The sequence below is a fragment of the Lepidochelys kempii genome, chromosome 2 (genome assembly GCF_965140285.1).
Source record: "Lepidochelys kempii isolate rLepKem1 chromosome 2, rLepKem1.hap1, whole genome shotgun sequence".
In the NCBI taxonomy this organism is placed as follows: Eukaryota; Metazoa; Chordata; order Testudines; family Cheloniidae; genus Lepidochelys; species Lepidochelys kempii.
The window spans coordinates 119,701,048-119,727,307 of record NC_136381.1 but is presented as its reverse complement, the minus strand read 5'-3'; the positions used below and the strand labels follow the sequence as shown (position 1 = coordinate 119,727,307).

Genomic DNA, 26,260 nt, shown 5'->3' with positions numbered 1-26,260 from the left:
CCCCCCACTTTGCTCAGTCCAGCAATTCGGAAGTTCTAAAAGGTATGAAGTACTTTCGCCAGGGATTGGCATTTGAGACCTTTCTTCACAACAACCATCTTGTTGAAAAGGGACATGATTTGTGTCATGGAGCGTAGCAGCCCAGCATATGGGACTGTAAATTAGTTTCTAGGATGTTTTACCATATAGGTTGCACAAACAAAAACAATCTTTAATACTTATTATGCCACTATCAATCAGGTAAGAAAACAGAAGAGCCACGCTTTCAGGCCAACATTATTTTGCATGAACCTCCCTCCCCTACATCTTTAACTTACATTCCCTCTCCATGTCAGGTCACATCATATCCAACCCTCGGGTTCAATCCTGTCAACAGCTCTAGAAGGCCATGTTGCCTAGACCCAATGGACCTTTGCAATTCCCTTAACTATGTACAGGGCTGAACGACGCTCATCCATTTCATTTTTATTTTTGATTTTGCCATACTGGGATCTGAAGGAATGTGAAACTTAAAGCGAAAGTCAAGGGCTGCAAAACCACATGAACCAAAGCTGACAATGTTTGACAAGAACCTATGCAAACAGAGACCTGCAAGTTTAACACAGCTAATGCGTGCTCATGATTTACCCCTGTAGCGGGACAAGATTCACCAGTGCAGCAACTCCTGCTGGTAGTCCAGGGAATTAGCTCTTCACCAGCACTGGAGCGCCCTCTACACTCCGGTGTCTCACCTGTCACTGGCCCCATGTCCCTCCCAGACCTCAGTTCCTTTTTCCCTGGGGTTCTGCCCCAGCAGGATCCCCACTCTGGGTCTCCCCTCACAGGGAACCCCCAACCCTCTAGACCCACCTTGCCTCAGTGGCTACTGCCAGTCATCAGCTAGCCCCCGTTCACGGGGGCAGACTGCAACGTAAGCCACTCATCATTGGTAAGAGGGTAGGACCTACTGCCTTTGCCTATCCTCAGACTGCCCCTCTGCAGCCCCAGTGCCTCTGTAGGCACTCACCAAGGCCTGCAGCCTCGGGGTTTATCAGGCTGGAACTCTGCAGTGCTACTCTGCTTTAGCACTGTTTCCAGGCAGCTAGCCCTTCCCACTACAGTGGGACTCTTTGCTTCTAGCCCCCAGCCTTCTTATAAGGGCCAGCTGGGCCCTGATTGAGCTGGCCACAGCTGTGGTTAGCTACTCCCTCAGCTTCCCTAGCTGTTCTTAATCCCTGTAACCCAGCTGCAGCCCTCTCCAGGACTGCTTTTAACCCCTTCAGGGCAGGAGCGGGGTGACCACCCCACTACAACCCCCCTTTTGGAGTTTTACTAATTAACATCCTTTATAAAGAGAGCAAAGGATGACCCATCTAGAAAGTCATTACTTCAAGAGTGCATGTAATTTGGTCTCCTTAGTATGGACCACTGTGGGGACCCATCCCTGAAACTTTTCACTCTCTCTCAAACGTGCTTGAAAAAAACAAAACAAAAAAAAACAACACACACACCTCATGGTACTCTGGTTAGTTTTGTTTTTTTTAAAAAGATGTGGTTGTGTCTCTGACTCAGTTTCAGTCTCTCCTAGTTAAATAGGTGTGGGCTATTGCCTCTGTTCACATTAGCAGCTTCTCCCAGGAGTATTGTACCTGTGACATAAGTGAAGGGCCAGTGGCCTAACATGCTCCCAAACAGATCACAATGGCACAAAATTCAACAACCCAACCCAGCCAACTACCTCAGTCTGAGTTTAAATTTCCAAATACAAATGCAATATTCTGTATGTGTAGGTATGCTATAGTATTTCAGACTGGACTGCAGCATTTATCTAACAATCGTATATTCCCAAGAGAGGATTAGAGCTTACATTCTAGTCATTACCACTAGGGTTAGAAACCATAAAGAGAAAATGCCCAGACTGGGTAGACGGACAGACTGGAGGAGGGATAAAAAGGAAGATGCTCTTTAAATAGGATGTCCTTAGTGAAGGTGGAAAAAAACCAGAAGTGTGTATTTGTGCATTATGAAACCAATAAAGGAAATTAGGATGTCTTGCAAGGAAGAGGCTGCCTCAGGAGTCATTCTAAAAGAATGAAACCTTACCAAGGAGGAAAGCTACCTGGAAAAAGGTGACTCTTCCTATAGTGCTTACTAATATTTCGGCACTATGCTATGGTTGGGAACTTTCAACTGTGTCATCTCACCCTGACTTCAGCAAATGCAATTTCAGACTACGGAGAAGGGAGGATTAGAACCAAATGAAGAGTGATGGATGGGTGTTTACATGTGAGAGAAGAGGGGAGGGAGAGGAGAAGGGCGGCCATATCATGAACTTTTCAACCACTGCTTTGTGAATAAAACAAGAGCTCTTCATATGAGCTGAAACACAATATGAAGCAAATGCTATTTAGTAAATACGACCATGGACAAGATCTCTACTTTGCCACCAATCACCAAGGCCATCTAAGTCAGTCATCAGTTCCTAATTGCATTAATGAGAAAGTCAGAATAAATATTGTGATGGCACAGCCCTTTTAAGAGAGAGCTACTGATACTTATCAACCTCCTAGTAATTCTTCAGATCCACTTAAAAGATTTATGGATGTCTGAATGCCCCATTATTTTCTAAATAGACACATACTCTCAGACTACATTAACATAACTTACTGCATAAAGTTGTTTTGACTAATATCTATTAAGCAATCCATGGAAATTCACTGCAGTTTAATGGGTTTTGTGCAGAGATTATGAGAAGAATGTGATGCAGGGCAAGAACAAGAGGATTAGCCTATTTCACTAAGCGTCACAGGAAAGTCACATAGGCCGATGGGCCAGATCCTCACCTGATGTAAACTGACATAGGTCTATTGATTTCCAAGGAATTATTTACATCAGCTGTAACGATCTAGATTAACTTAGAAAAAATGTAAATCAATCTCTTTATTAAATACTATTTACCTATGCAATTTACATAAGGCACTTATTACAAGATCACTAAGCACATGATATATAACACACCTACACGAATAAATCCCAAATGCCATTTTAACAGTGCCACTAAAAGAATCTTCCCCTATGAAATACTGAGGCTTCCACCATCCCTTCAAGAAAGCCTGAGTGAATAAGAAGAATTGATCTTCAGAATATCAGACCAAGAAGGGAATGAATCCCAGTGGAAGGCTCTTCACTGAGAATGCCTTTCACTAAGAATGCCTTGCTTACAGATAAATAAATCTAAGTTTTATCAGTTAGAGCATTATCTCCCATCTGATCTCAGCTGCCAAACCACAGAATGAAAAAGAGGGGGTTCTAAGGTCATGCATGATTTTGAAACACAGAAATCAACATGAATCTTGAACTAAAACCCAGGTCAGAGATAAAGCATGAGCAGTTAGAATAAGAAAAGGAAAATGTAGACTATTAAGAAAAACTCTCTAGCAATCAGATCAGTTGGACTGCAGAATAGTCTTTCCATGGAAGCGGTGGAAAGCCCATCACTGGAACCATTTTGACTGGACTAGAAAGATCTCTAGAAACTACTGTGATAGAGGATGGGCTAAGTAAAGAAAAAGATCTGCGGGAGTTTAACCCTCAACTGAAGAGGTTAAAGACAGAGAGAAGGTTAAAAGAAAAGGAGGATTGTGGCACCTTAGAGACTAACCAATTTATTTGAGCATAAGCTTTCATGAGCTACAGCTCACGTCATCGGATGCTCACGAAAGCTTATGCTCAAATAAATTGGTTAGTCTCTAAGGTGCCACAAGTCCTCCTTTTCTTTTTGCGCATACAGACTAACACGGCTGCTACTCTGAGAGAAGGTTAAGGCATTGAAAATTAATTGCAGTTAAGTGATGAATTTGCAGTTTGAGAGGGCTTGCTAGCCAGCCATTTTCCCATAGTTGTGTTGCATGGGAATAATATTACAATAATAATAATATTACAAACAACTTACTTTGGAAGAACCTGGAGGATGACTAGGTGCCAGGCTTGAGAACAACAAGCACAGCTGTTTTTGCTAAGATGTAACAGACAAAAAGTGCCTCAGTCCTCTGCAAGCCTTTCTATAAGCTGCAAAACCCATCTAAAAATCAGGTACACTTACTCCTATGAAATACATGTATACCACATTTCTAACTAAACGCAAAACATAGGAACCCCACTGCACTCGTGACTAGAAAACACAACAGTGACAAGGGCTCAAGAACCAACAGACGCTGTAACAGTCTCTGGAGCTTTTCCATTTCTGAACCATTAGGGGCAACAATTAATCTTCTCTTGGCTTCAGTACAAAGAGATGCTCTTAATTGAAATAATCCACCATCTGATAAGCTGCTCAAATCATGTCCCTCTGTAGTCTCCATCATATATGGCTATACTGCAAGAAGCACTCAAATTACCAACTAATGTCACTGATACTGAGAGGCACTGATGACTCAGGGGGCCACATGCATCCAACAATCAGCTTTGAGGATTCCAAGCCCCTCTTAATCCCTTGTGTTACTGCTGGCTCACAACACTGACAGAAAAGGCAATATGCTTGGTGCCACATTCTAACAATTCCAAGAATAAAACCAGCAACCAAGATCTTCAAAAATGATTCTGGATTTTGAGGACCTCAATTTTTGGATATCCAATTTGAGATACATTAAAAGGAGCCTGCTTTTCAAGAAGTGTTGACCACCTACCATCTGTGAAAACCAAGTAATTAGAAGGTTATGTCCTAAATAGCCCAAATAAAGCAGAGGGAGATCCATAATTGATTTTCAATTGACCACACGTCCCCAAAGTCACATATAAGGCAGGTATGTGTTACTATTCCCGTTTTGCAGAAGGGAAAACAAATAGGGAGAGGTTAAAGATCTGATCCTGCATCCATTAACTTCAGTGGATCCAGGATCAGGCCCTCAGTGATTTACCCAAGGCCTCACAGCAAGTCAGTGTCAGAGCCAGGAAATCCTGGCTCCCACCTCATGTTCGGTCTACTAAGCACATGGCCTTCAAGTGCTAGACAGATACATAAAAAGTGGGATCCTTGACACCCCCAATAGTAAGTGTGAGGCAAAAGAACCACCAGGAGTGTGTTAAACCTTCTGCCTATAGTAATCAGTAAACAATCAGCCTCCATATGTTAGTTTGAAAAATCTAATTAACTTGCATTAAACAAGCATCTGAACACAAACAGAGCTGATGCTGGAAGAGAGAAGAAAGACATCCAGATTCCTCTGTACTGAATGGCATCAGCTAGGAAAATCCAGATAGTTATAAAAAGAAAAGGAGGACTTGTGGCACCTTAGAGACTAACCAATTTATTTGAGCATGAGCTTTCGTGAGCTACAGCTCACTTCATGAAGTAGTCTCTAAGGTGCCACAAGTCCTCCTTTTCTTTTTGCGAATACAGACTAACGCGGCTGTTTATCTGACAGGTTTCAGAGTAACAGCCGTGTTAGTCTGTATGCGCAAAAAGGAAAGGAGGACTTGTGGCACCTTAGAGACTAACCAATTTATTTGAGCATAAGCTTTTGTGAGCTACAGTAGCTCTGATGAAGTGAGCTGTAGCTCACGAAAGCTTATGCTCAAATAAATTTGTTAGTCTCTCAGGTGCCACAAGTCCTCCTTTTCTTTTTGCAGATAGTTATAGAAATTCAAACATTTCTTCTAGGACACACCCAAAAACCCACTTAAGAAAACAAATAATACAACAAAAGAGCCAAGAACCACAACAATCACGATAAAGGTTTTTTGACTTGGCTTCTTCAAGGCATGTGGTATAACACATGTCCTGAGACTGACTCATGGGGGGGGGGGTTACTGTGGAAGTGTTAGATGCCTAGGAGATTGCGAAACATAAAGAACGCCATTTATTTTCCTCCAGCAGCTTCACTAGATACCCACGCAGTCAACAAGTCTGGCATCTTGATCTTTCTACCCCTCTGCGTGATGGATGGTTTTAAAGAGGGTGCCCAGAATACTCCTTGAACATCTAGGTAGCTGTAAGGACTCTGGCTGCCTGAAGCATTTCCGTCTTCTCATGCAAAACCGAGAAAGACACACACAACAAGGAAACGACAACCGAGAAATATACATATACGCCCTGATTACTAGTCATGTGGACAGCAGGTTTATAAAGGCGCGTGAGGGATCAGGAGTAGAATTGTCTAGCTCTCCCACTTTGCTAGTCTACAGCAAATGTATTTTGCAGGGAGAGGAAGGAAGACAGACCTACTTAGTACCAGCTGAAACCAAATCATCGTGCATGCATGGCAGCTGCAGATTGCTAACCAGGAAACGCGCCCCCAAGGGGAATTTCAGCCATCGTCTCCTTCCCTTTCCAAAAAGCCAAAATCGAAGTTAGGCAGAAAAACCTCATTTGACCTTAGCTGGCCATAAACGCCTATAGCAACGGCTCGTTACCCCTCATTGTATAAGGATGTTTACTGCAAAACAAAGCAGGGAGGGGGAGGAGACGATGTGGGGAGGCGGTGGATTGATCTTTACAGCAGCTTTTCGATCCTGGGGAGCCCCGCACACCCCGACGCACACGCACACAAAGAATAACAAGAAGAAGCAGCAGCATTACCTTGTTCATCCCATTCCCCATGGCTCTAAGCGGACTGAACTTTAGTACTGCGGGAGAACTCTTGGCTGCAGGCTAAGCTTGCTTGCACGCTGCAGGTCAACGCGCATGGGAAAGTGTTTGCCCTGTGATGAGAGTGTGTATGGGGCGAGGGGGTTACTGTCAATTCTTAGCTGCAGCGCGCAGGATCATCTCTGCCCCCAGCGTGGCCAGGCTTTTCTCCTAGATGCCTTGTGATCAGAGGAGGTTTTCCGCTTGGCTACCCCTGGACCTCGCTGCACGGGAGAACAGCTGAACTAGTCACCAGGGCGTCATTGCCAGGAACCACCTCTCGGCTCTCGCCCTTCTGTTTGCAGGGCTCGCCACCCCCACGTGTGATTAGAGCCCGAACGCCTAGCAAGCGTCCTCCCCCCCCGCAGGCTGCCCTGGGGCTTGTAGTTCCGCCGCGGCCGGCTCCCCCGCCGAGACCCGCCTGAGAAAACTACACGTCCCGCCGTGCAAAGCGACCCCGGCCCTCCCCCGCCAGCAGCACACGCGGAGAGAGGCGAGGGTGAGTCCGGCCCACCCTCATTCCTGGAAGGGTGAGTAAGCGGCGGCGGCGGCGGCGGCGGCTGCTGCGGGTGTGTGGGATGAAGCGGGAGGTTGTTTAGTTTCCTAGCAGTCAGGGCCAAAATAACACAAGTTGCCACACTGAAATAATCAAACCTATTTCTTGCCGTTTATGCAAATCAGGCTTGGTTTTAAAAAAGAAAAATAGGAAAAAAAAAACAAAAAAAACCCACCTTCTGTTCAGGGCCTTGCGCCAGGAAGCCGCTGCTGGGCTTTAGCCTGATCTGTACAGCGGTTTCCAAGGGTCTCTGTAAAACCCCTGGCACCCCAGCTTTTTTCCAGGATCAGTCTGTGTTCCCAGTAGGGCTGTAGTGTAGACGCTACTGCGATGGAAGGGGTGGTTCTGTTGTGGTCGTAAATCCACCTCTCTGAGAGGTGGTGGCTAGGTTGAGGGAAGCTTGGGGCTGCTTAGGTGCCGCACAGGGTGTGAAATGGTTCACCTGAGCCATGCTGTGAGGTCGACCTATTTTTGTAGTGTAGACTAGGCCTTAGGACCTGTCTACATTGCAAAGTTCAGTTGACTGAAGTTACGTCAGAAGCCACTTTAATTACATCCACCGTGCACACCCACACAACGTTCCTCGTGTCGGCGGAGCGTGTCCACAGTGGTGCTCTTGCATCGACAGAGCATTGCATCGTGGGTAGCTAGCCTCCTGTGGAACTCGCCACCCTCTGCCGCTGGGAGCTCTGGGAACAGATCGCAGCGCATCCTGGGGGTGCGCTCTCCATCCCAAGATGCAGTTCTTTCCCTCCCATCATTCCATGGGCTTCCAACTTCATTTTGCACCTTTTTTGAATAGCCCCTGTAAACCCGCCATCTCTGCCCCCGCCATCTCTGCCTGAAAGCCTGGATCCTGAACTGCTGACAACAAGCTCCCTAGTTGTTTGATATGCTCACAATTAAATGGGAGATGAGAATTAAATGGAGGCAACGGCAGGTACAGCCAAGGTCTCAGAGTTTGATCCTGCTCCTGTTGAAGTCAAAACCAGAAGTTCCATTGACTTCAGTGGTAACAGAATTAAGCCCTTAATTTGATAAACTGGCAGTTATTTGGAAAGTTTAAGAATCACTGCTTTAATATAGTCATGACAAGGCCATAGCTGTCTAAATGCCCTACAGTGTCATTCCTTATGTCGTTTTCTGATGACAGCAGTTCTGTTGAAGGAGAAGAACATAAATTGGTCCGTGTGCAGTAGTTAGTGCCTTCCTCCTCCCCTCCCTTGTGCCTAACCAATGGAAAATAGGAACAGTCTTTAATATTTCATTGGCAATGCTCCCCCAAATGTATTTTATTACAGTATTTTTGTGAAATGTAGGCTAAAAAGAAATTAATTGCAGTTTGCCATAATATTACTTCTGCTAGAATTCTGCACCATTGCGCAATGGAGAATTTGCACAGAATTAATGTTCCTCACAGAATTTTATATTTTCACACAGAATTTGTGATTTCCACCAAAATGTTTTTTTTTCTGGTTTTGCAAATCAAATGTATTAGTTATGTGTACACATAATGTCTTTGCACACACATGAGCACTACTGCTGTGTGAGCAGCAAGTCTCAACGTAAAAACCTTATGTATTCCCTGCCATCCTGAACCCATCCCCCTCCGCTCCAGCCCGAGGGCATTCATACCACCTCCAGAGATGAATGGGTGTTGGCTGGCAAACCATGTACACGACCCAACCCACACACACAGAGTTTACCCTGGGTCTCCTTTCCCCATGCTAACCACTGGCTATCCTACAATTAAACTACCACAACTCACCAACCCCCCCACCCATTACAGTGGCATGACCCAAAAAACTTACAATACACATAGAAGCTTGAACTAGGACAACACATGACAGACACAAAACAGTCCTTAAGGCTGCTATCCTCCTTTTAGGCCAGGTCGTTACAATACTTTTGTATAACATACTTTTGTATAATGATTTTGTTTAAATGAAACATTTAGTTTCACTGAACCAGAAGATAGTTGTCAACAAAGATACATCAAGTTCGGTATTAATATGCCTACTAAGGAATCTATTTGTCAAAAAACATTTCCTGAATCTTTTTCGTTGTCTATATTGTTACAGACATACTTGCTGACAGGTATTTTGAAATAAATTACCAAAATAATTGAAACTGGCATGATTTTATTGTGCTATTTTGACAAACAAAATATGTAGAATTTTGCAGAATTTTAAAATATGTGCAGAATTTTTAATTTTTTTAGTGCAGAATTTCCCCAGGAGTATAATATAGAAATGTAGAACTGGAAAGGACCTCGGTAGGTCATCTATTCCAGCTCTCTGCATTCTGTACCATCCCTGACACTTGTTTGTCTAACCAGTTCTTAAAAACCTCCAATGATGGAGATTCCAGAACTCCCTAGGTAATTTGTTCCAGTGCTTAATTACCAATACAGTTAGAAAGTTATTCCTAATGTCTAACCTAAATCTCTCTTGCTGCAGTTTAAGCCCATTACTTCTTGTCCTGTCCTCGGTGAATAAGGAAAACAATTTATCACCCTCCCTTTTATAACAACCTTTTACATACTTGAAGACTTATGTCCGTCCTCTGTCTTCTCTTCTCCAGACTAAACAAACCCAGTTTTTTCCATTTTTCTTCATAGGACGTGTTTTCTAGACCTTTAAACAATTTTGTTGCTCTCCTTTGGACTTTCTCCAGTTTGTTCACATCTTTCCTGAAGTGAGGTGCCCAGAACTGGCCATCCACACAGTATTCCAGTTGAAGCCTTATCAGTGCTGAGTAGAGAGGATGAATTACTTCTTGTGTCTTGCTTACAACACTCCTGCTAATGCTGTTCAATTTTTTTTTTTACAACAGTATTACATTGTTGACAAATATTTAGTTTGTGATCCACTATTGCCGCAGATCCTTTTCCTACGCAGTCATTTCCCATTTTTTATTTGTGTAATTGGTTATTCCGTCTTAAATCTAGTACTTTACATTTGTCCTTATTGAATTTCATCCTATTTATTTCAGACCATTTCTTCTGTTTATCAAGATCATTTTTGTCAAGATCATAATCCCCTCCCAGCTTGGTATCACCCACAAACTTTATAAGTGTACTCTCTATGCCATTATCTCTTGCACTACCAGGTTATTCTTAGTGCTTATTTTCTTATTTTGTTGTTGTATAATAAACTATTTTATATTGCACACATGTCCAGATCCTCAGCAGATACGATCAGTTAAAGTGAATGGAGCATACACTGATTTACACCTGCTGAGGATGTGATCCATCATGTTAAATATATGCATTGTTTTCAAGCCTTTAAAGCCAAAATAAATGATAGAAATATAGGGCTAGTAGGGACCTCAAGAGGCCATCTAGTCCATCCCCCACGGCTAACGCAGGATTAATTACATCTACATCCTCCCCAACAGGGGTTTGTCTAACCTATTCTTAAAATCCTGCGTTGAGAGGAATTCCACAGTCTCCTTAAATAACCTGTTCCGGTGCTTAACTATTCTTATAGTTAGACAGTTTTTCCTAATATCTAACCTGAATCTCCCTTTCAGCAAACCAAGCCAATTACTTCTTGTCCTACCCCCAGTGGACACAGAGAACAATTAATTACTGTCCTCTTTATGACAACCTTGTACATAACTGTCTTCAACTATGTCCCTCCTCTGCCTTCTTTTCTCTAAACTAAACAAACCCAGTACTTTCAACCTTTCCTCATAGGTCATGTTTTCTAAACTTTGGATCATTTTTGTTGCTCTCCTCTGGATTCTCCAATTTGTACACATCTTTATTATGTAGCATCCAGAATTGGACACAGTTCTCCCCCTGAGGTGTCACCAGTATGGAGTAGATAGGAACAATTATCTCTCATGTCTGACATACAACACTCTTGTTAATACATCTCAGAAAAACATTTGTCTTTTTTTGCAGCAGTATCATATCGTATTCAGTCTGTGATTGACTACAACCTTGACTGGCAAGAGCAATCTATAACCAAGGTGATCACATTGAATAAACGCACACTCTAGCTGGGTATGAAAGCACTTGCTGGATCTGATAGCTTTCAGCATTCCTGAGAAGTGGCATTATTTTAGCATAGCATATAACCACAAAAATCCTATTTTTTTGTATTGCCAGGTAACATGTGAAGCATATGCAGAGCAATAGCCACTTTTTGACATTGCATACGTGAGTTCAGTGATGCTAAGTTCCCTGATTGCTGCATCTGTCTTTGAGGCAATTGTCTGGGTAAAAATCAGAGCCAAACTGATGGCGAAACTGACCATTTTTTTAAAAATCTAGTCGTCTGCTTTAACTGCAGGTTAAGTTTGACGCCCTTAAAAGAAAAATAAATGAATAACCCATGCCTGTTATCTTCTGATCCCTTGGTAAATACAACGGGCTGCTGTGTTTACACTATACAACAGGCAGAAAGCAACGTCATCCTTCCTTTATCTGGCAGAAACTGATTCAGAGTGGGGCTGGCTTCCAATGAAAGGGATTCATGACTAATTTTGCAGGGCTGGCAAGGAAGAAGATTTAAAAAAAAAAATCAAAAAGTTTCCAATGGAACAGTTTTCAACTGGAAAATGCTGATTCTATGACATCGAAAAGTTTTGTGGGAAATAAATTGAGCTTAAAACCAAATTAATAAACAACAAGGGGTTAGGTAGTGATTGGATTGGGGGAGTGGTCAGTAAAGGAGAGAGAGCTGGATGCAGGGCAGTCTCACCGAATTCTGGGATTCCTGCTGGATAACTGTAATATATATAGTTACATAAAACTACTCTAGCCCATACTACATTACTAATGCACTGCAGAAGACATAGCACTTTGAATATGAGTGATAAGCATTATCGTTTATTATAATGATGGTTTCCACTGAGCTGAATTCAGACACAATTTTATTAATTCAAGGCCTTAAGGGCAAATTTTGCTCTCATTTATGCTCGTGTGAATCTAGAGCAACTCCACTAAAGTCAACTGAGTTGCTCTTATTCAAATCCCCATGTAACTGATGAGAGCAAATTCTGACCTTTAAATTTTATAGCGAACCGACTTAGGGCTGCACCTGCTGGCCAGAATAGCTGCATCACAGTCCTTCCCTAATCGCACCCCTGATCTGCCCCTCCAATCCTCTCCACCAGTAGGTGGCCTGGAGGACATTCCAAGATGTATGGGGTGAATCCACAACTGAGGACATAAGGCAGAAATGGCACAAAGGAGCCTTACAAGAGGTCAAGGCCCTGGCCAAAAAAGTAATGGACAATTCAGACAGAAGGAGCAAACCTAGCAGTCTATCAAAACGCTGTCGGAGGAATGTAAATGTAAAAAAATAGCTCAGACTTGTAACGCTTTTTGGAGAAATGTACAAGATAATCTAGATGTAGGTTAGCTGCCATAGCAACCATTGATCAAATAACTGCATTTTCATATCTGTAAAGCTATCATAGATTCATAGATTCATAGATATTTAGGTCAGAAGGGACCATTATGATCATCTAGTCTGACCTCCTGCACAATGCAGGCCACAGAATTTCACCCACCACTCCTAAAAAAGACCTCACACCTATATCTGTGCTATTGAAGTCCTCAAATTGTAGTTTGAAGACCTCAAGGAGCAGAGAATCCTCCAGCAAGTGACATTCATTCAGCAACCTCTGTTTACATGTACCTAAAGCAATTAAAAAATCTAGCTGAAAACTCAACAGGAATGGCTGATGGGTTACAGCTGCTTGGTTTATTTGACTGTTACGAATTTCTTGGTTAAAATATGTGGAAAAAGAGTACTTAAAAGGCCTTAACAATTCTGATTTTACTCCATTTTTGAAAGGCCGTTTTGGGGAGGTGGGACAAGTGGAAAGAACATGTTAAAAATAGATCATTGCTATAACTTTTAGAGCAGTGAACTCTAACCAATGACTCGTACTGCCTTGACTTTACCATATCCACTTACCTGATCTGTCTTCCACCTTCACTTTTGCTGCATATGTAAGAAAGTAAATGGTCTGGTCAACAATTCGGTTTATCTTTCATAATTAGATAGCAAAGTGTTACAAAAATAGTAACACATTTTCCATCAATTAAGAATCTTCTTCAAATATAATAAAATACTGGATTCTGGAACTGTACGTTTTCCAAAACATTAAACATTTTCAATGGAGACAAGAACATTAAAAAGCATATTGCATATATGATTAGTTACTATAAATAACCCGTTGTTGAGTGGGAGTGAAATACCAAAATTTACTCCTGCTCATAAGCTAAAAATTTATTTGTTTCTGTTGCTGTTCATTGTATACAAGGACTCTAGAGGAAAAATATTGTTTTAATAGGGCATTTTCTGCTCTCAGTTTACACCTGTGCAATCTCACTAAAGGTAATCTTCACAACTCTCCTGTGCAGCAGGTAAGTAAATAGCAATATGTGGAAGAGAGATCCCTAAGAGGCGACAAGAACTTTTTGGAGTGGGCAGAGCTCAATTTCTTGAAATTACCATTTAAAAAATTACTTTGAAGCTTGGTGAGGAGCAGGGGTCTCATCAACACAGAACCATCAGGAACATGAGCTGACGTTTATTGAATCCAGTAGGAGTCTTTGAATCAGGCTTTAAAAGAAGCTGTGATTATGCCCATGAGGTTAGCCTAGCACATTGTTTTCAGCAGACATGCACCATAGATGTTTTTCTGGAAGACACTGCAAACTGCTGGGTAGCAAGACACAGGAGACAGTCTCCTCACCCGTTCCTTTCAATTTCTTGGCTTTCTTTACCTCACTGCATGTGAAAATACTTTGCATGGTGGGCTCTGAAGAGGAGAGCGCTCTAAAAAGATCCGATCATTCTGCTTTCATACTGTAAATATATCTGGTTGTCCTTTTCTCCATCACTGCTTATTTGTTTAGATTTTAGAAATGTTGATGCAATCTACAAGGTTTGTACGACTAAGGGAAAGTTACAGTCAGTCAGATGTGGTCTGCTTCCATTCAGTATAGCCAAATGGTGAACTGAGAAATGGCTAACATAAGTTAGACCAGCATGAACGTCCTCCTCCATTCTTGGAAACTTGACTGAAACTAAACGCCTTGGAATGTCTTGACTGAATTTGTGTTTTGATAGTCCAGATGAGCTGTGTGGTGCACCAGAGAAGACACAGCATAGCATTGCTCTTAAAATGCCACTAAGCCTTTCTCTGAGACAAATGTGCAAACTCTTGGGTCAGATTCCCAGCTGGTATGAATCATCAGTGTAGCTCCACTGAAGTCAACAGAGCTACATGGATTTACACTAGCTGAGGATCTGGCCCTCTTATGTTTAGCAAGTTTTGTGTGATTTCAGTAGGAACAGGATGGGGCCCACGAAGAACAATTGTAGCAAAAGAATCACTTGACCTTAGCTTTCTGTAAATAAAGAAAGCAGACGTGAGGAAATTTCACAATATCCTTTTCTCTTCTTCTTATTTCACCTGCTTTGATGGTTACTTTATTTGTCACTGGCAGAAAATGAAACTCATCTTATTCTCTTTTAATATCTGAATAGCACCATAATACATACAGATGGATTTATATTTAGGAGTGGTGCCAGCACTGAGTAATTTTACTATTTAATATAGTTGATAATATCTGACCAAATATTCTAGAATAAGTCACTATAGAAATGAAGGTAGGTTTCCTGTGTGGCTTGCAATATCATGCTAAAGTACAAAAGAAACCTGACTTGGTTTCAGTTATGAAATAATAGATACTGAGCCATTTTCAAAAGTTTCTTTGTATTTTCTTCATTGTTTAAACAGGTGTGCTTCTCAGACTTCGAAAAACAAAAGCTCAGCTAAAAGCAAGTTGGCGTTAGGAAGCAAAACCAGAGCTGAGCGATAGTGCTTCAAAATTGAGAGACAAGAGTGGGTTTAAACAAGAACTGAAAAGTTGCATCAGTGCTTTTAAAGTGTCATCTCTTATATTTTAAAAAAATGTACTAAATGTTCGACCGTATTCTACAGTTATGTTCCAAAACACTACAGCTTATAGTAGTGTTACTGCAATGTTTTGGATTACAACTGTAGAATATTACAGTCCTTTATTTTTAATACAAGGGATGTTACATTTTCATGCCAGTCGGATGCCCTGTAGATTAGGAGTCAATGTTCAAGGTCATAAATGTTCAAAGCTTATTTTTTCAGAACATTTGCTTTGTGTATGCGGAAGACGGGCAACAGTCTTTTAAAAAACACTCTTGCCTTCCCACTGCCAGTTTACCAGAAATAGAAAAACCCATATATAGTGAGCACAATTTCAAGTTATATACAGGGTATTCCACTCCAGTGACAGCTACGAGAAGACAGATTTTCAAAAGAACTCAGCTCCTATTTAGGTACCAAAGTAAGTGTCAAGATTTTAAACAGAGAGCTTTAAAAGTACCAGTTCACAAAACCACTGTCTACTGACCTACTTCAGTCTGAGCAATATGACAGGTCATCTCTCTGAAGCAGGATGAGACCTGACAGCAATACAAATAGCTGTCTCTGAACCAAATTCTGTCTGTAGGTGCATGCGCTCTCTTCCAGTGAAGTCAAAGTTTGGACTCTGACAGTTTGGGAAATTTGTCTGGGTAAAACTTAGGAATTCTGGTTCATTTTAAGAAATTGCTATATCATGGAATACCTCAGTGTACATTGAATCAGCCATTTACTAACAGGGGTCTTGTCTTCAATGTTAAAAAAAGGTGCATTTTTTAACACAGGGTAACTAATAATATGCATGAGCTATCCTACGGTAATGACACAGTGAAGACCAGACACCACGGTAAGGTAAAGAGCCCTATACCTCTTCCAGGGGTTAACCTCAGTACATTTACCTCACGGTAAAACTAATATGCCTGGTCTTCCTGAGAAAAACTGAAAATTTTCCAGGAAAACGGTTTTTGTTTGGTTTTATCCAAATTTTCCCTGGGAGGAGAGGGAGAAACCATTTTCCAGTCAACTCTACTCACCAATGCTTTCCTTTCAAACACCATGGTTAAATTCAGGAGGGTTAGGCCTTGAGAATTAATTCCAGGTACATCTCACTTGCACCCCCTTGACCCAAAAGCAATATCTTTTCATACATTAACACCTACTCCATTCGTGTGTTCCCCTAGGGCAGTGTTAGACTTTAGAGATTAGATAAGATTCAGCATTTAAAGTGCAGCTCTATTCTGAAAAATGATTCAATACCAATGGCAGTGAGATATCATGTTTGCTATCTCACAGTGGTTTGCATAATAAATGTGTTCAGCTTCCAAATATGATGTTTTTATAACTGCCAGTGATATAAACTCAGCCAGGCGTTTAAGAGTCAAGATAGAATCTTTCCTTCTTGCACATCCTCATCTGTAATAGAGGGTCTGCAAACCAAATTATGTCCTCAGCTGATGCCTTTAGCCTTCCCTGGGCACCTTGATGTGGTGGGAAGGCTTTTGTGTTCCAAGGATTCCGAGAGGTGTACCAGTGGGAGCTTTAACTCTGGGTAGGGCTGCATAAGCCAGACAGGTCAAAGGGTAGGGTCCAGACAAAAAACAGGCCACTGGGCCTCCAGGTTGAGGGAGGGCAATAGGCCAACAAACTATCCTTGTTAAAAACAAAAAAAATTAAATGCTAGAAACAGATCAAGGTAGCCATTCCAGGAAACAGCATGGTAAACAGGGGTGTTTGTGCCCTAAAGTGATGTCTGACAGCACAAGAAGGATTCAGGTTCAGTCTGATGCCTATATAGTCTCATTGTCTTCAATGAGTTTGAGCATGTAAAATGGACAGGAATTTAGCCAACAGCTCTGCTGCTGATGCACCAGATGGAATGGAGTCCAGTTCATTTTCCCTTAGCTGTACGTGGCTCCAGAGGACTCACGGGAGTAAAAACCAAGAAAAAACTTACTTTGGGCACCAAAGTGAGCAGCCAACTCTAACTGCATGCAGGGACTGCTTCTATAGAGTCAGAAGGTGCCGATCTTCCATAGTGGCTTTTCAGAGTAGAACCACACTTTAATCAGCTTGTGGTTCTCCTTAGGCATGCATACGACTCTCTTCTCAGGGTGGATTGAAGCATCAGGTGCTGACCTACCATGGCATTAATTTGATGGTTGGGAAAAGAGAAAATTGTTACTTCAAATAAAAACACAAATGGAGACAGACATATGGGTGTCAGCAAAGTCAACAGAATCAGACTTCTGCAAAATGATGGCCAACCAGATCTCTCCCTAGGTCAAAGTGCTCATATTGTAACCATTATTAGTAGTTTAATGAATATTTCAGGTGTTATTCAGCAATAAACTTGTTACATACTGTTGTTTTGTTTCAATCGTTTGCGGCTTTTCAAATTTTCGTTTAATGATGTGGTGGCTTTTCGCCTGGTAAAGGCTGAGTGCTGCTACTCTGTTGTATAGGAGTCATTGCAGGAGTGGTATGTGTGTAAAAAAAAGTTGAGCTGGTCTGGCACCTACACCAAAAATACATTTCTAGACTGTAAAATGTAACCCCAATCTTAGATTATATTAATTTTAGACATTTTCCCATCTCAGCTAATATTCTGAGCAGTGTCATTAATCATCTATGAGTGGGATTTTCAAAACCACACTGTATTGGCCTAATTCGGCCTGTATTACAGTCACTTGTCATTTTACCATTAGCTTCAATAGGAGAAGTTGTTGAAAGTCAATGCTGAGCACATCTGAAAATTCTGCCCTGTATTTTTTAAACCTGAGACCATCCACAAAACCGAATGTTGAGGAGAGCCTCTATCAAAATATACTCAGGGCTAAATTAGAAATGTCTAAATTTCACTCTTAAAAACAATCCTAATTTCTAATTGTGGTTCTGTACTTTACCAGCAAGTTTCTGTCATCCTGCTGTGGATCTGATCCCCAACATTTCACATGTTCAGAGTCAGGAATCCAGGTAAGAGAAAGGGGCAGTTTAGCCATAGGAATAGGTGACATCTATGAGAGAAGTAGCTATTTACATAAACAAAACCTAAATAGGGCTAATTCATTTCCCCCATTTCTAGAACGCACAGGTGCTGCTTTTTCAAAGTCTCAACATTTTCTATGCCAAATTTCAGGGCCTGCACAAACTTCTCCTGTACTTGTTGGCTGACTGACACTACTGACCATATTCTTCTTGAAATCTTGTCCTTCCTCAGCTTTTGACACCCCACTTTCACCTAGTTCTCTAATCATTCCTGCAGAGATTTTGTTTGGGGGATCATCATGCTTTCTCACATTTGTTGGGGTCCCACCAAGCTTCACCCTTGACCTTTCTTTAATCTTTCTATATATTATCACTAAGGCTAAGATTTAGTCATGGGTATTTTTGGTAAAAGTCATGGACAGGTCACAGGCAATAAACAAAAATTCACGGCCCCTGACCTGTCCATGATTATTGCTATAAATACCCATAATGACTAAATCTCTGCTCCCAGAGCCTGCTGCTTTGGGGGCCCCCTGCTCCAGCGGTGGGGGCTGACCACCCAGCAGCCACTGCTCCAAGGCCCCTAGGGACCACTCTCCTGTTGGCCTCCAGGGCCACCAATGCTCAGGTGCTCCCCAGGGCCAGCTGCCCAGGGCCACCCAAGCAGCAGCCAGTGCGGCTGGCCTCAGGGTCACTCCAGCAATGGCCAGTGTGGCTGGCAGGCAGCCCTGGGGTCAGCCACACCAGCCACTGCAGCTGTGGAAGTCAGAGGTCACAGAAAGTCAGAATCTGTGACCTCCGTGACAGAATCACAACCTTACTTATAACTGGGTGATTTTGTTTGAAAACAGTTTCAGATATCATGTCTACATTGACCACTCACAGATCTGACTCTAGTCTGGATCTTTCTCTTTCCATCCAAACTAAAATTGTGACCAGTCTTTCTGGTTGTCCAGCCAACAACTTAAGGTCAACACAACTAAAACTAAGCTCTTTATCTTTCTCCCTCCTGTCTTCCCCACTATCTCATGTACCATGGATGTCACCATTATCTTCCACTGAGACTCATAATCTAAGTGTCATCTTTCACTTATTCATCTCTCTAGACTTACATTTCCAAACCATGTCTAATTCTTACACAACATTTCTAAGACCCATTCTTCCTTTCCTCTCAGTCTATAGAGCTAAAACTCTCATCCAAGTTTGAGATCCAGAGATACAAGGTTTTCATTTGGGACCATCTCTGCTACTTATGCATCTTCACTCTCTCTGATCTTTTGGAAGACCCTTGATACTCTATACCAGTGGTTCTCAAACTTTTGTACTGGTGACCTCTTTCACCCAGAGCCTCTGAGTGTGCCCCCCCCCTTATAAATTAAAAACACTTTTTATATATTTAGCACCATTATAAATGCTGGAGGCGAAGCGGGGCTCAGGGTGGAGGCTGACAGCTCGTGACCCTACCCCCCATGTAAGAACCTCATGACCCCCTGAGGGGTCCTGACCCCCAGTTTGAAAACCCCTGTTCTATATTATCATTAATTCTCTACTTTCCATTGTAAAAAGGTATATTATCTACTACATATTCTTTTACATCCTCCTAAAACAACTGACACTTCAAGTTAGTTGAAAATATTAAATTTAAAAAATATCTTTAATCTAGGTAGGCTACAAATGAAGATGGCTCCCTTGATCTTAGTACCTTTTCTATCAATCTGTATTTTTGTATATTTCTTTTCTTTTTTAAATGAGAGAAGGATGCTCTTGTGGTTAAGCCACTGGATCTGGGATTCAGGAGATCTGAGTTCAATTCACACCTTTGTCACAGACTCTGTGCCCTGGGAGAAGTCATGTAATCTCTCTGGGCCTCGGTTTCCCATCTATAAAATGGGAATAATACTACTTCCTTTCCTCCTCACTTTGTCTGTCTGTGTAGATTGTAAAATCTTTGGAGCTGGGAGTGGCTTTTAGTATGTGTTTGTAAAGAACAATGGGGCCTCAGTCTTGGTTGGCGCCTCTAAGCATCATCTCTCTCCACCGCCTGGTCTACACTACACAGTTAGGTCGATATAAGGCAGCTTGCATCGACCTAATTATATCAGTGTCTACACTGCAGCCTTGTTGTGCTGATATACGTGTCCTACCACACTGACATAATAACTCCACCTTCACAAGAGACATAGTGCTTATGCTGATGTAGTTAGGGTGACAAAGTGTCTGTGTAGACACTGCATTACTTACATTTGCTGTTGGCTGTCTTGCTCCTGGCTCCACACTCCCAGCTGGGCTGCTGCCTGGAGGCTCCCTGCTCAGGGAACTGAGAAGCTCGGGTCGCTGGCCCCTTCTCTCCCCCGCATCCCCAGCTGGGAGTGGGGAACCAAGAGCCCTGGTAGGCAGCTGGGCTCTGGGCGGGGAGCAGCCCAGAGCTGAGAGCCTCTCAGCCCCTGAATCTGCTCTCTTTCAGTCGGTGGAAGCACTCCCGGTGAGGATGTGCGCCACCAACAGAAGGAGGGTAGTATGCTGTAAATTGGCCTAACATAGGGTGACTTAGGGCTGTATTGTAGACATGCCCCACCACTCACTTTCAATCAGCACAACATGAAGCCCAGTGACATCACAACATGGAAAAGAAACTACCCTGTTAAATAAAAAGCACTTCTGCAGACCAGCTGGAATGAGAGATCCTCTTGCACAGAAATATTATAAAGGCAGTAAGGAAGCTGCTCTTGCTGTGTGTTTAATTCCCTTCAGTCAGGTTAATTTCAACTCTGTTGCTGATGATAGAAGATTGCATTATAGTAATACAAATAACAACAATAAAATACAAACAAACCTGTGTACACTAAAACTAAAGTGCTTTTCTCCCCTGATGCCGCTTGAGTAATTTCTCTGAGTATGATAGTTACCGTGGTGCAATTGAAAGCATAATTTTGCACCTCATCCATTTTTTTTAATAAGAACATAAATGAATGCAAGTTTTGTGTGCAATTTTTAAAATGTACCAACAAACTTTACTAACTGACCTTTTAAAAAGATACTCAATGTGGTCTTGTGCAATATGCATTTCCTGTTTCATTGCAGCCTCCAGTTGAGATTCCCAGTTCCTGAAAGAACGACTGAGATTAGCTTTTGTGATTCACTTTTGATCCTGCAAGTAAGGATAAGAAATACAGCTGAAACTAAAGTCTTCCTTAAACGTTCTTTCTTCTGTGAGTACTTTTGAATATCAGGTGTTAAATGAGTGGGTGGGGGAAATTCAAGTTTGGGTTGAACCAAACCTCAGAAAAAATGGTTTTGGTGGAACTTCCCAAACCTTTTCTCACCCTCTGGTCCATTATGAAAGATTTTGCTGATTTTTGCATGATTTCCATATTCAACTTGTTTTGGGTCATTTACACTTGCAACATTTGAAGTGCCTCCAAATTTAGTTTTGTAAATCTGATCCCTCTATTTACTTTTCAATCCTAATACTAGTTCTATAGGATTGGATGATACAGTCCTTATTCAGGCAAAGCTCTCACTGACTGTAATGAGAGCTGTAACTAAATAAGGAGTGTAAGATCAGGACCTCAATTGTCCTCGATCAGCAATGGAGTTGAAATTGACCAGACCGAAGGGAATTACGCACACAGCAAGAGCAACATCCTGATTTTGTATTAACAAAATAAAATGAAAGATGCCTTTCAATATTTCTGTGTAAGAGGAGTGTTCATTCCAATTAGTCTGCAGAAGTGCTTTTTATGTAATAGGGTAGTTTCTTTTCTATGTTGTGATGTCACTGGGATCCTTGGAGTGCTGACTGAAAATGAGAGGTGGAGAGAAAGCAAACTACACATGGCGGACTATTTTAATATTTCTTGCATGAAACTATTAAGCTTTAACCACCAAAACATGACATTATAGAAGTGAAATGAAATTTTAAGCTTTGAAGCTGAAACTGAGATACATTCTCATCTCATTCTCACCTGAGGTCAATGACAAGTAAAGAAGATAAGATGTTGGGAGGTAGGGTCTGAAATCAGTTGGGCTTTTGCCTTGGACATCACTAGAAGCAGGTTCAAGTCCATTTTCTATCAAAATATTGTCTTCATTAATTTTGGTGCATTTTGAGGAGCGGTACCTATGGAAATGAATAATCTGATGGAATGTGAACACATCAAAAGATAAAGTGACTGCACACATAACACCAAATACAAAACTAGCTCAACTTTAGGCTGTAAGTTCTTTGGGGCAGAGATTGTCATTTACTTTATATTTATACAGTACCTAGTACAATGGGGCTTCAACCTGTCAGGGTGGTGGCCGACAGTCCATCTCAACGGTTAGAATCGGGCTCAGGGGGGCCGGAAGTCGAGCTGGAAAGTAAGGGTCAGAGCTGAAGTTGGAAATCAGGAACCAAAGGTCAGGAAGCAGAGCCAGTGTCAAGAACCGGACCAGAGGTTTGACCCTAAGCCAGGAACCAGAGCTGGAGTCAGGTGCCGGAGCAGGAACCAGGAAGGAACATGGGACTAGAGAAGGACAGGAACAGGACAGGTTAAGAGCAGAAATGTTGAGCAGAAACGTTGAGCAGCCGGCAACTAGCTGCTGCTACTGATCTTAAAATCAGGGCTGTCTGACTGCCTTCAGCCAATCCTACCACAACCCAGCTTGCGTGACCAGATAGCAAGTGTGAAAAATCGGGACACTTTTTTTTTTTTTTTTAGGGGCAGAGGGATAGTTGCCTATATAAGACAAAGCCCCTAATATCAGGACGTCTGGTCACCGTAAACCCAGCTGAGCTCATTAATTTGCCTGGAGGCTGGCCTGGTTAGTCATCAGGCTCATCTGGTAGTGCTCAATCCTGACACAGCCTGGCTGAGGCTTCTAGGCACTGCCGCATAATGAATGATAAATAATAATAGATCTTGCCAATTTCTCCCAAAATAAAATTGATAAAATACAATGACCTTCCCCTCAGCTTGCCTTCTCTTCCCCTTTCCCCTCCTAGAACTCTCTCCTCGTCCCCTTTCACAGACACAAGAATTTCTCATCCACTTTCCTCCTCTAACCTATCCACTTGACACAGTTGGCCATGGTCTTCTTGAAATCTTGCTCTCCCTTGTCTTCTTTGACTCTGTCCTCTCCTCTTACCTCTTTAATTGCTCCTTCAGCATGTCCTTCGAAGAATACTCTTCATACTTCCTTCAACTTTCTGGGGGGGTTCCACAGGGCTCTGGGCTCTGTCCTTTGTCCCCTTCCCTTCTCCCTCTACACTTTACCTTTGGGTACTCTCGTCCACAAACACAAATTCAGCCACCATCTCCAAGCTGATCACTGTCAGAGCTATCTGTCTCCTTCTGTCCAAACTACAGTTTCACCTGCCTTAAAGCTGGTTGGAATTTTTTTTGTTGAAACTGGGTTTTTGACGGAAAATGCCAATTTTAAAATCAGAACATTCAGAAAAATGGATCTCTTTAAATGACATTTTGTTTAGAACCCCCTGCCCTGAAGTGAAGCATTTTGAAAATGTTAAAATGTCCCCTGACAACATTTTCAGAACAAAGCGTTTTGATAGTTTATTTTTGAAATGACTATTCAAAAGAAAATTCATTGTTTTTATATAAACCGCATTGTTGAAGGTTGAAATCAAAATGGAATGCTTCAGTTTTATCTAAACAAGACATTGAAATTGACCCCAAACTAGTATTTTTGTGGAAGTTTGTTTTGTGGGAAATTTTCAATTTGTACTTGTTTTTTTCTTTTTGTTCCATTTCAGAATGGAAAAAAATTCAATATAATGGATTTTCCCATGAAATGGAATATCTGGTTCCTACCCAGTTCTAGCCTGTCTCTCTGATGTCTCCTCATCGGTTTAAGTTCAACATGGCTAAAACACAGATCTTAATTATTCCCCCGAAACCTTCCCTGCTACCTTCTTTCTCAGTCACCATGGACAAGAAAGTGTAACTAAGGTCCACAACCTGGGTGTTATCTTTGGGTCAGATTTCTCTCTAGGTCCTCACACCCAGGCTGCATCTAGATCTTGCAGATTCTTTCAGTAGAACATCTCTGCAATTTGGCTTTTCCTATCCATCCTCACAGCTAACATGCTTACCCCAGCTCTCAGCATCTCATGATTCAATTACGGCAACATCCTTATTTCTGGCCTTTACCAATGCAATCTTGCCCCTCTCATATCTATTCAGAATGCTGCTGCAAAGATCATTTCGTAGCCTGCTGCTTTGTCCAAGTCACCCGTCTCATGAAAAATAAGCCACTTGTCTTCACTTTCAAGGTCCTTCCCCCCCCCACCTACTTGTCATTTCTCATTCGCTATTGAAATGTCACCACCCCCCACCTCTGATCAGTCCGTGACACCAGCTTCCATCTCCCACTGGTTAAATTTTCAGACAAGCAACTTTGTTTTCTCCCAGGCTGCCCCTCACACTTGGGAGGAGCCCCTCATAAATATCTGCAAAACTCGTGCACGAGCCTCCTTCAAATCCCTCCTTAAAACTCTCCTTTGCCATAATTCCTATAAAAACTTGACAAGGATTAGGCTTCCAGTATGCTGAAATCACGGCCTATCATGCTGACCAATAGCGTCTCTGTGTTTCCTTGTGCTTCCCCCTCTGTCTGTATTCATTTGTTGTCTCTTGCCTTATACTTGCATTGTAAGGTCTGTCAGGCATGAGCTTTCTTTTTGCTGTATAATTGTACAGCACCATGCACAATGGGGTCCAGGACTATATTGGGGCTCCTAAGTGCTATATTATTACAAATAATTATTAATAGCACTAATAGAATTATATATTTCACAGCTAACAGTGCTAGTAACTTTCTTTGAGATGTGGTCTACGCTTAAAAATTAGATCGACCTAGCTACTTTGCTTAGGGCTGTGAAAAATCTCATTCCCTGAGACCCTAGTGTAGATGTGGCTAAGTCAACAGAAGAATTCTTCTGTCAACCTAGCTACCGCCTCTTGGAGAGGTGGATTAACCACAGTGAGAGAAAAAACGCTTCCATCAATGTAGCTGTAATGTAGACTCAGGAGATACTCAGGAGAATCACACATTTAAAAAAAAAAAAGAGTTGGTTTTCTCACACAGCGTGAAACGTCCATATAGAAGACTAGTAATATTTGGAGAGTATAAAGGTATCCATATTACTCTAAGCAACCACACCACCACCACATCATATAGTTTGGGCCTCATACTCATTCACAGTAATACCTCTGTACAAACTCTGGCAACAAAGCGTCCATAACGTGGATACAAATGTAATGGATGTCCACTGCAAGTCTCCTTTACACTGGCAAAGCATTGTAAAAGGCCTCAGCGCAAACGAGAACCAGGGCCATTCTGTATTCCAGGCACAAAGTGTAAATCGTATCCTTTCAGTCTGGATGACTTATTGTAGACTGAGGAAGCCAGCAGGCAAACAAAGAGCAAAGACAGAATTCCCAGAACAGAAGGCAGCGTGTGCAACTCACTCGGTAAGATCCTCTCCATGCTGAGTGCCCGGACAGCTGTGCCCCTTAGCAGACAGAAGTGGGAATGCCTTACATTTAAATATGCAGGACACAGAAAAGAGTGAGAGCTACCCTACATCCCACTGCAATACTGTATTACTTCTGGGTGGTGCAGGCATGTTGGTGGATGACTGAAAAATCTGTTGTGTAGCTATTCCTTTAGCCAGTTAGGATGTGCCAGGGTTGAGTACCTTCAGCTGAGCCTGTTGACTAACCAGGCCAGCCTCCAGGCTGATGAATGAGCTCAGCTGACTTGTGGTTGGAGCCAGCCCACCCGATTGACTGAAGGGCCAGCAGGCCTGCTTTCAAGCTCAGCAGCAGCTCAGCATTGGCCACGTGCTCCACGTTTCTGCTTGCAGCTCCAGTCATTCTTATCCTGCCGTACTCTTGTCTTGCTCCAGCCCAGCTCTGCCCTTCCTGACTCCAGCTCTGACCCCTAGCTCTGGTTGCTAGCACCCTCAGCCTGGTTCTAACCATTAAGCTGCACTGCCAGCACCCACCCCTGATGGGATGCTTGAGATGTATTTGTTTTCAGTCTAGTCAAAGGAAGCAGCCCTGTGGCCACAAGTTCTATGGTTATTAGAAAACGAAAGTATTGACCAGCAACTGATTAATACCTTATAAATATACCTTGTGCCCATTTGTTATACAGAGACATGGATAAAAATCCCCTCC

General features: G+C 42.3%; 2 protein-coding genes across 5 annotated transcripts in view; one reads left to right on the top strand and one right to left on the bottom strand.

Annotated features, from left to right (window-relative positions):
- The window catches only part of DUSP22 (dual specificity phosphatase 22), a 57,698-nt gene extending 50,756 nt beyond the window's left edge, over nucleotides 1–6,942 (bottom strand). For 2 of the 4 annotated variants that reach the window (XM_073332181.2, XM_073332183.2), the window contains exon 1: nucleotides 6,557–6,941. Coding sequence is in view for 1 of the 4 variants with exons in the window: in XM_073332180.2 (XP_073188281.2) it covers nucleotides 6,557–6,577 (21 nt within the window). In the remaining 3 variants the exon portion in view is untranslated. Of the gene's footprint in view, nucleotides 1–6,556 lie in introns of all 4 variants that reach the window. The other 2 variants (XM_073332180.2, XM_073332184.2) reach the window with 2 other exon arrangements.
- The window catches only part of NQO2 (N-ribosyldihydronicotinamide:quinone dehydrogenase 2), a 75,300-nt gene continuing 54,975 nt past the window's right edge, over nucleotides 5,936–26,260 (top strand). Inside the window, exon 1 of the mRNA XM_073332179.2 lies at nucleotides 5,936–7,134. The gene's annotated coding sequence lies outside the window, so the exon portion shown is untranslated. The remainder of the gene's footprint in view (nucleotides 7,135–26,260) is intronic.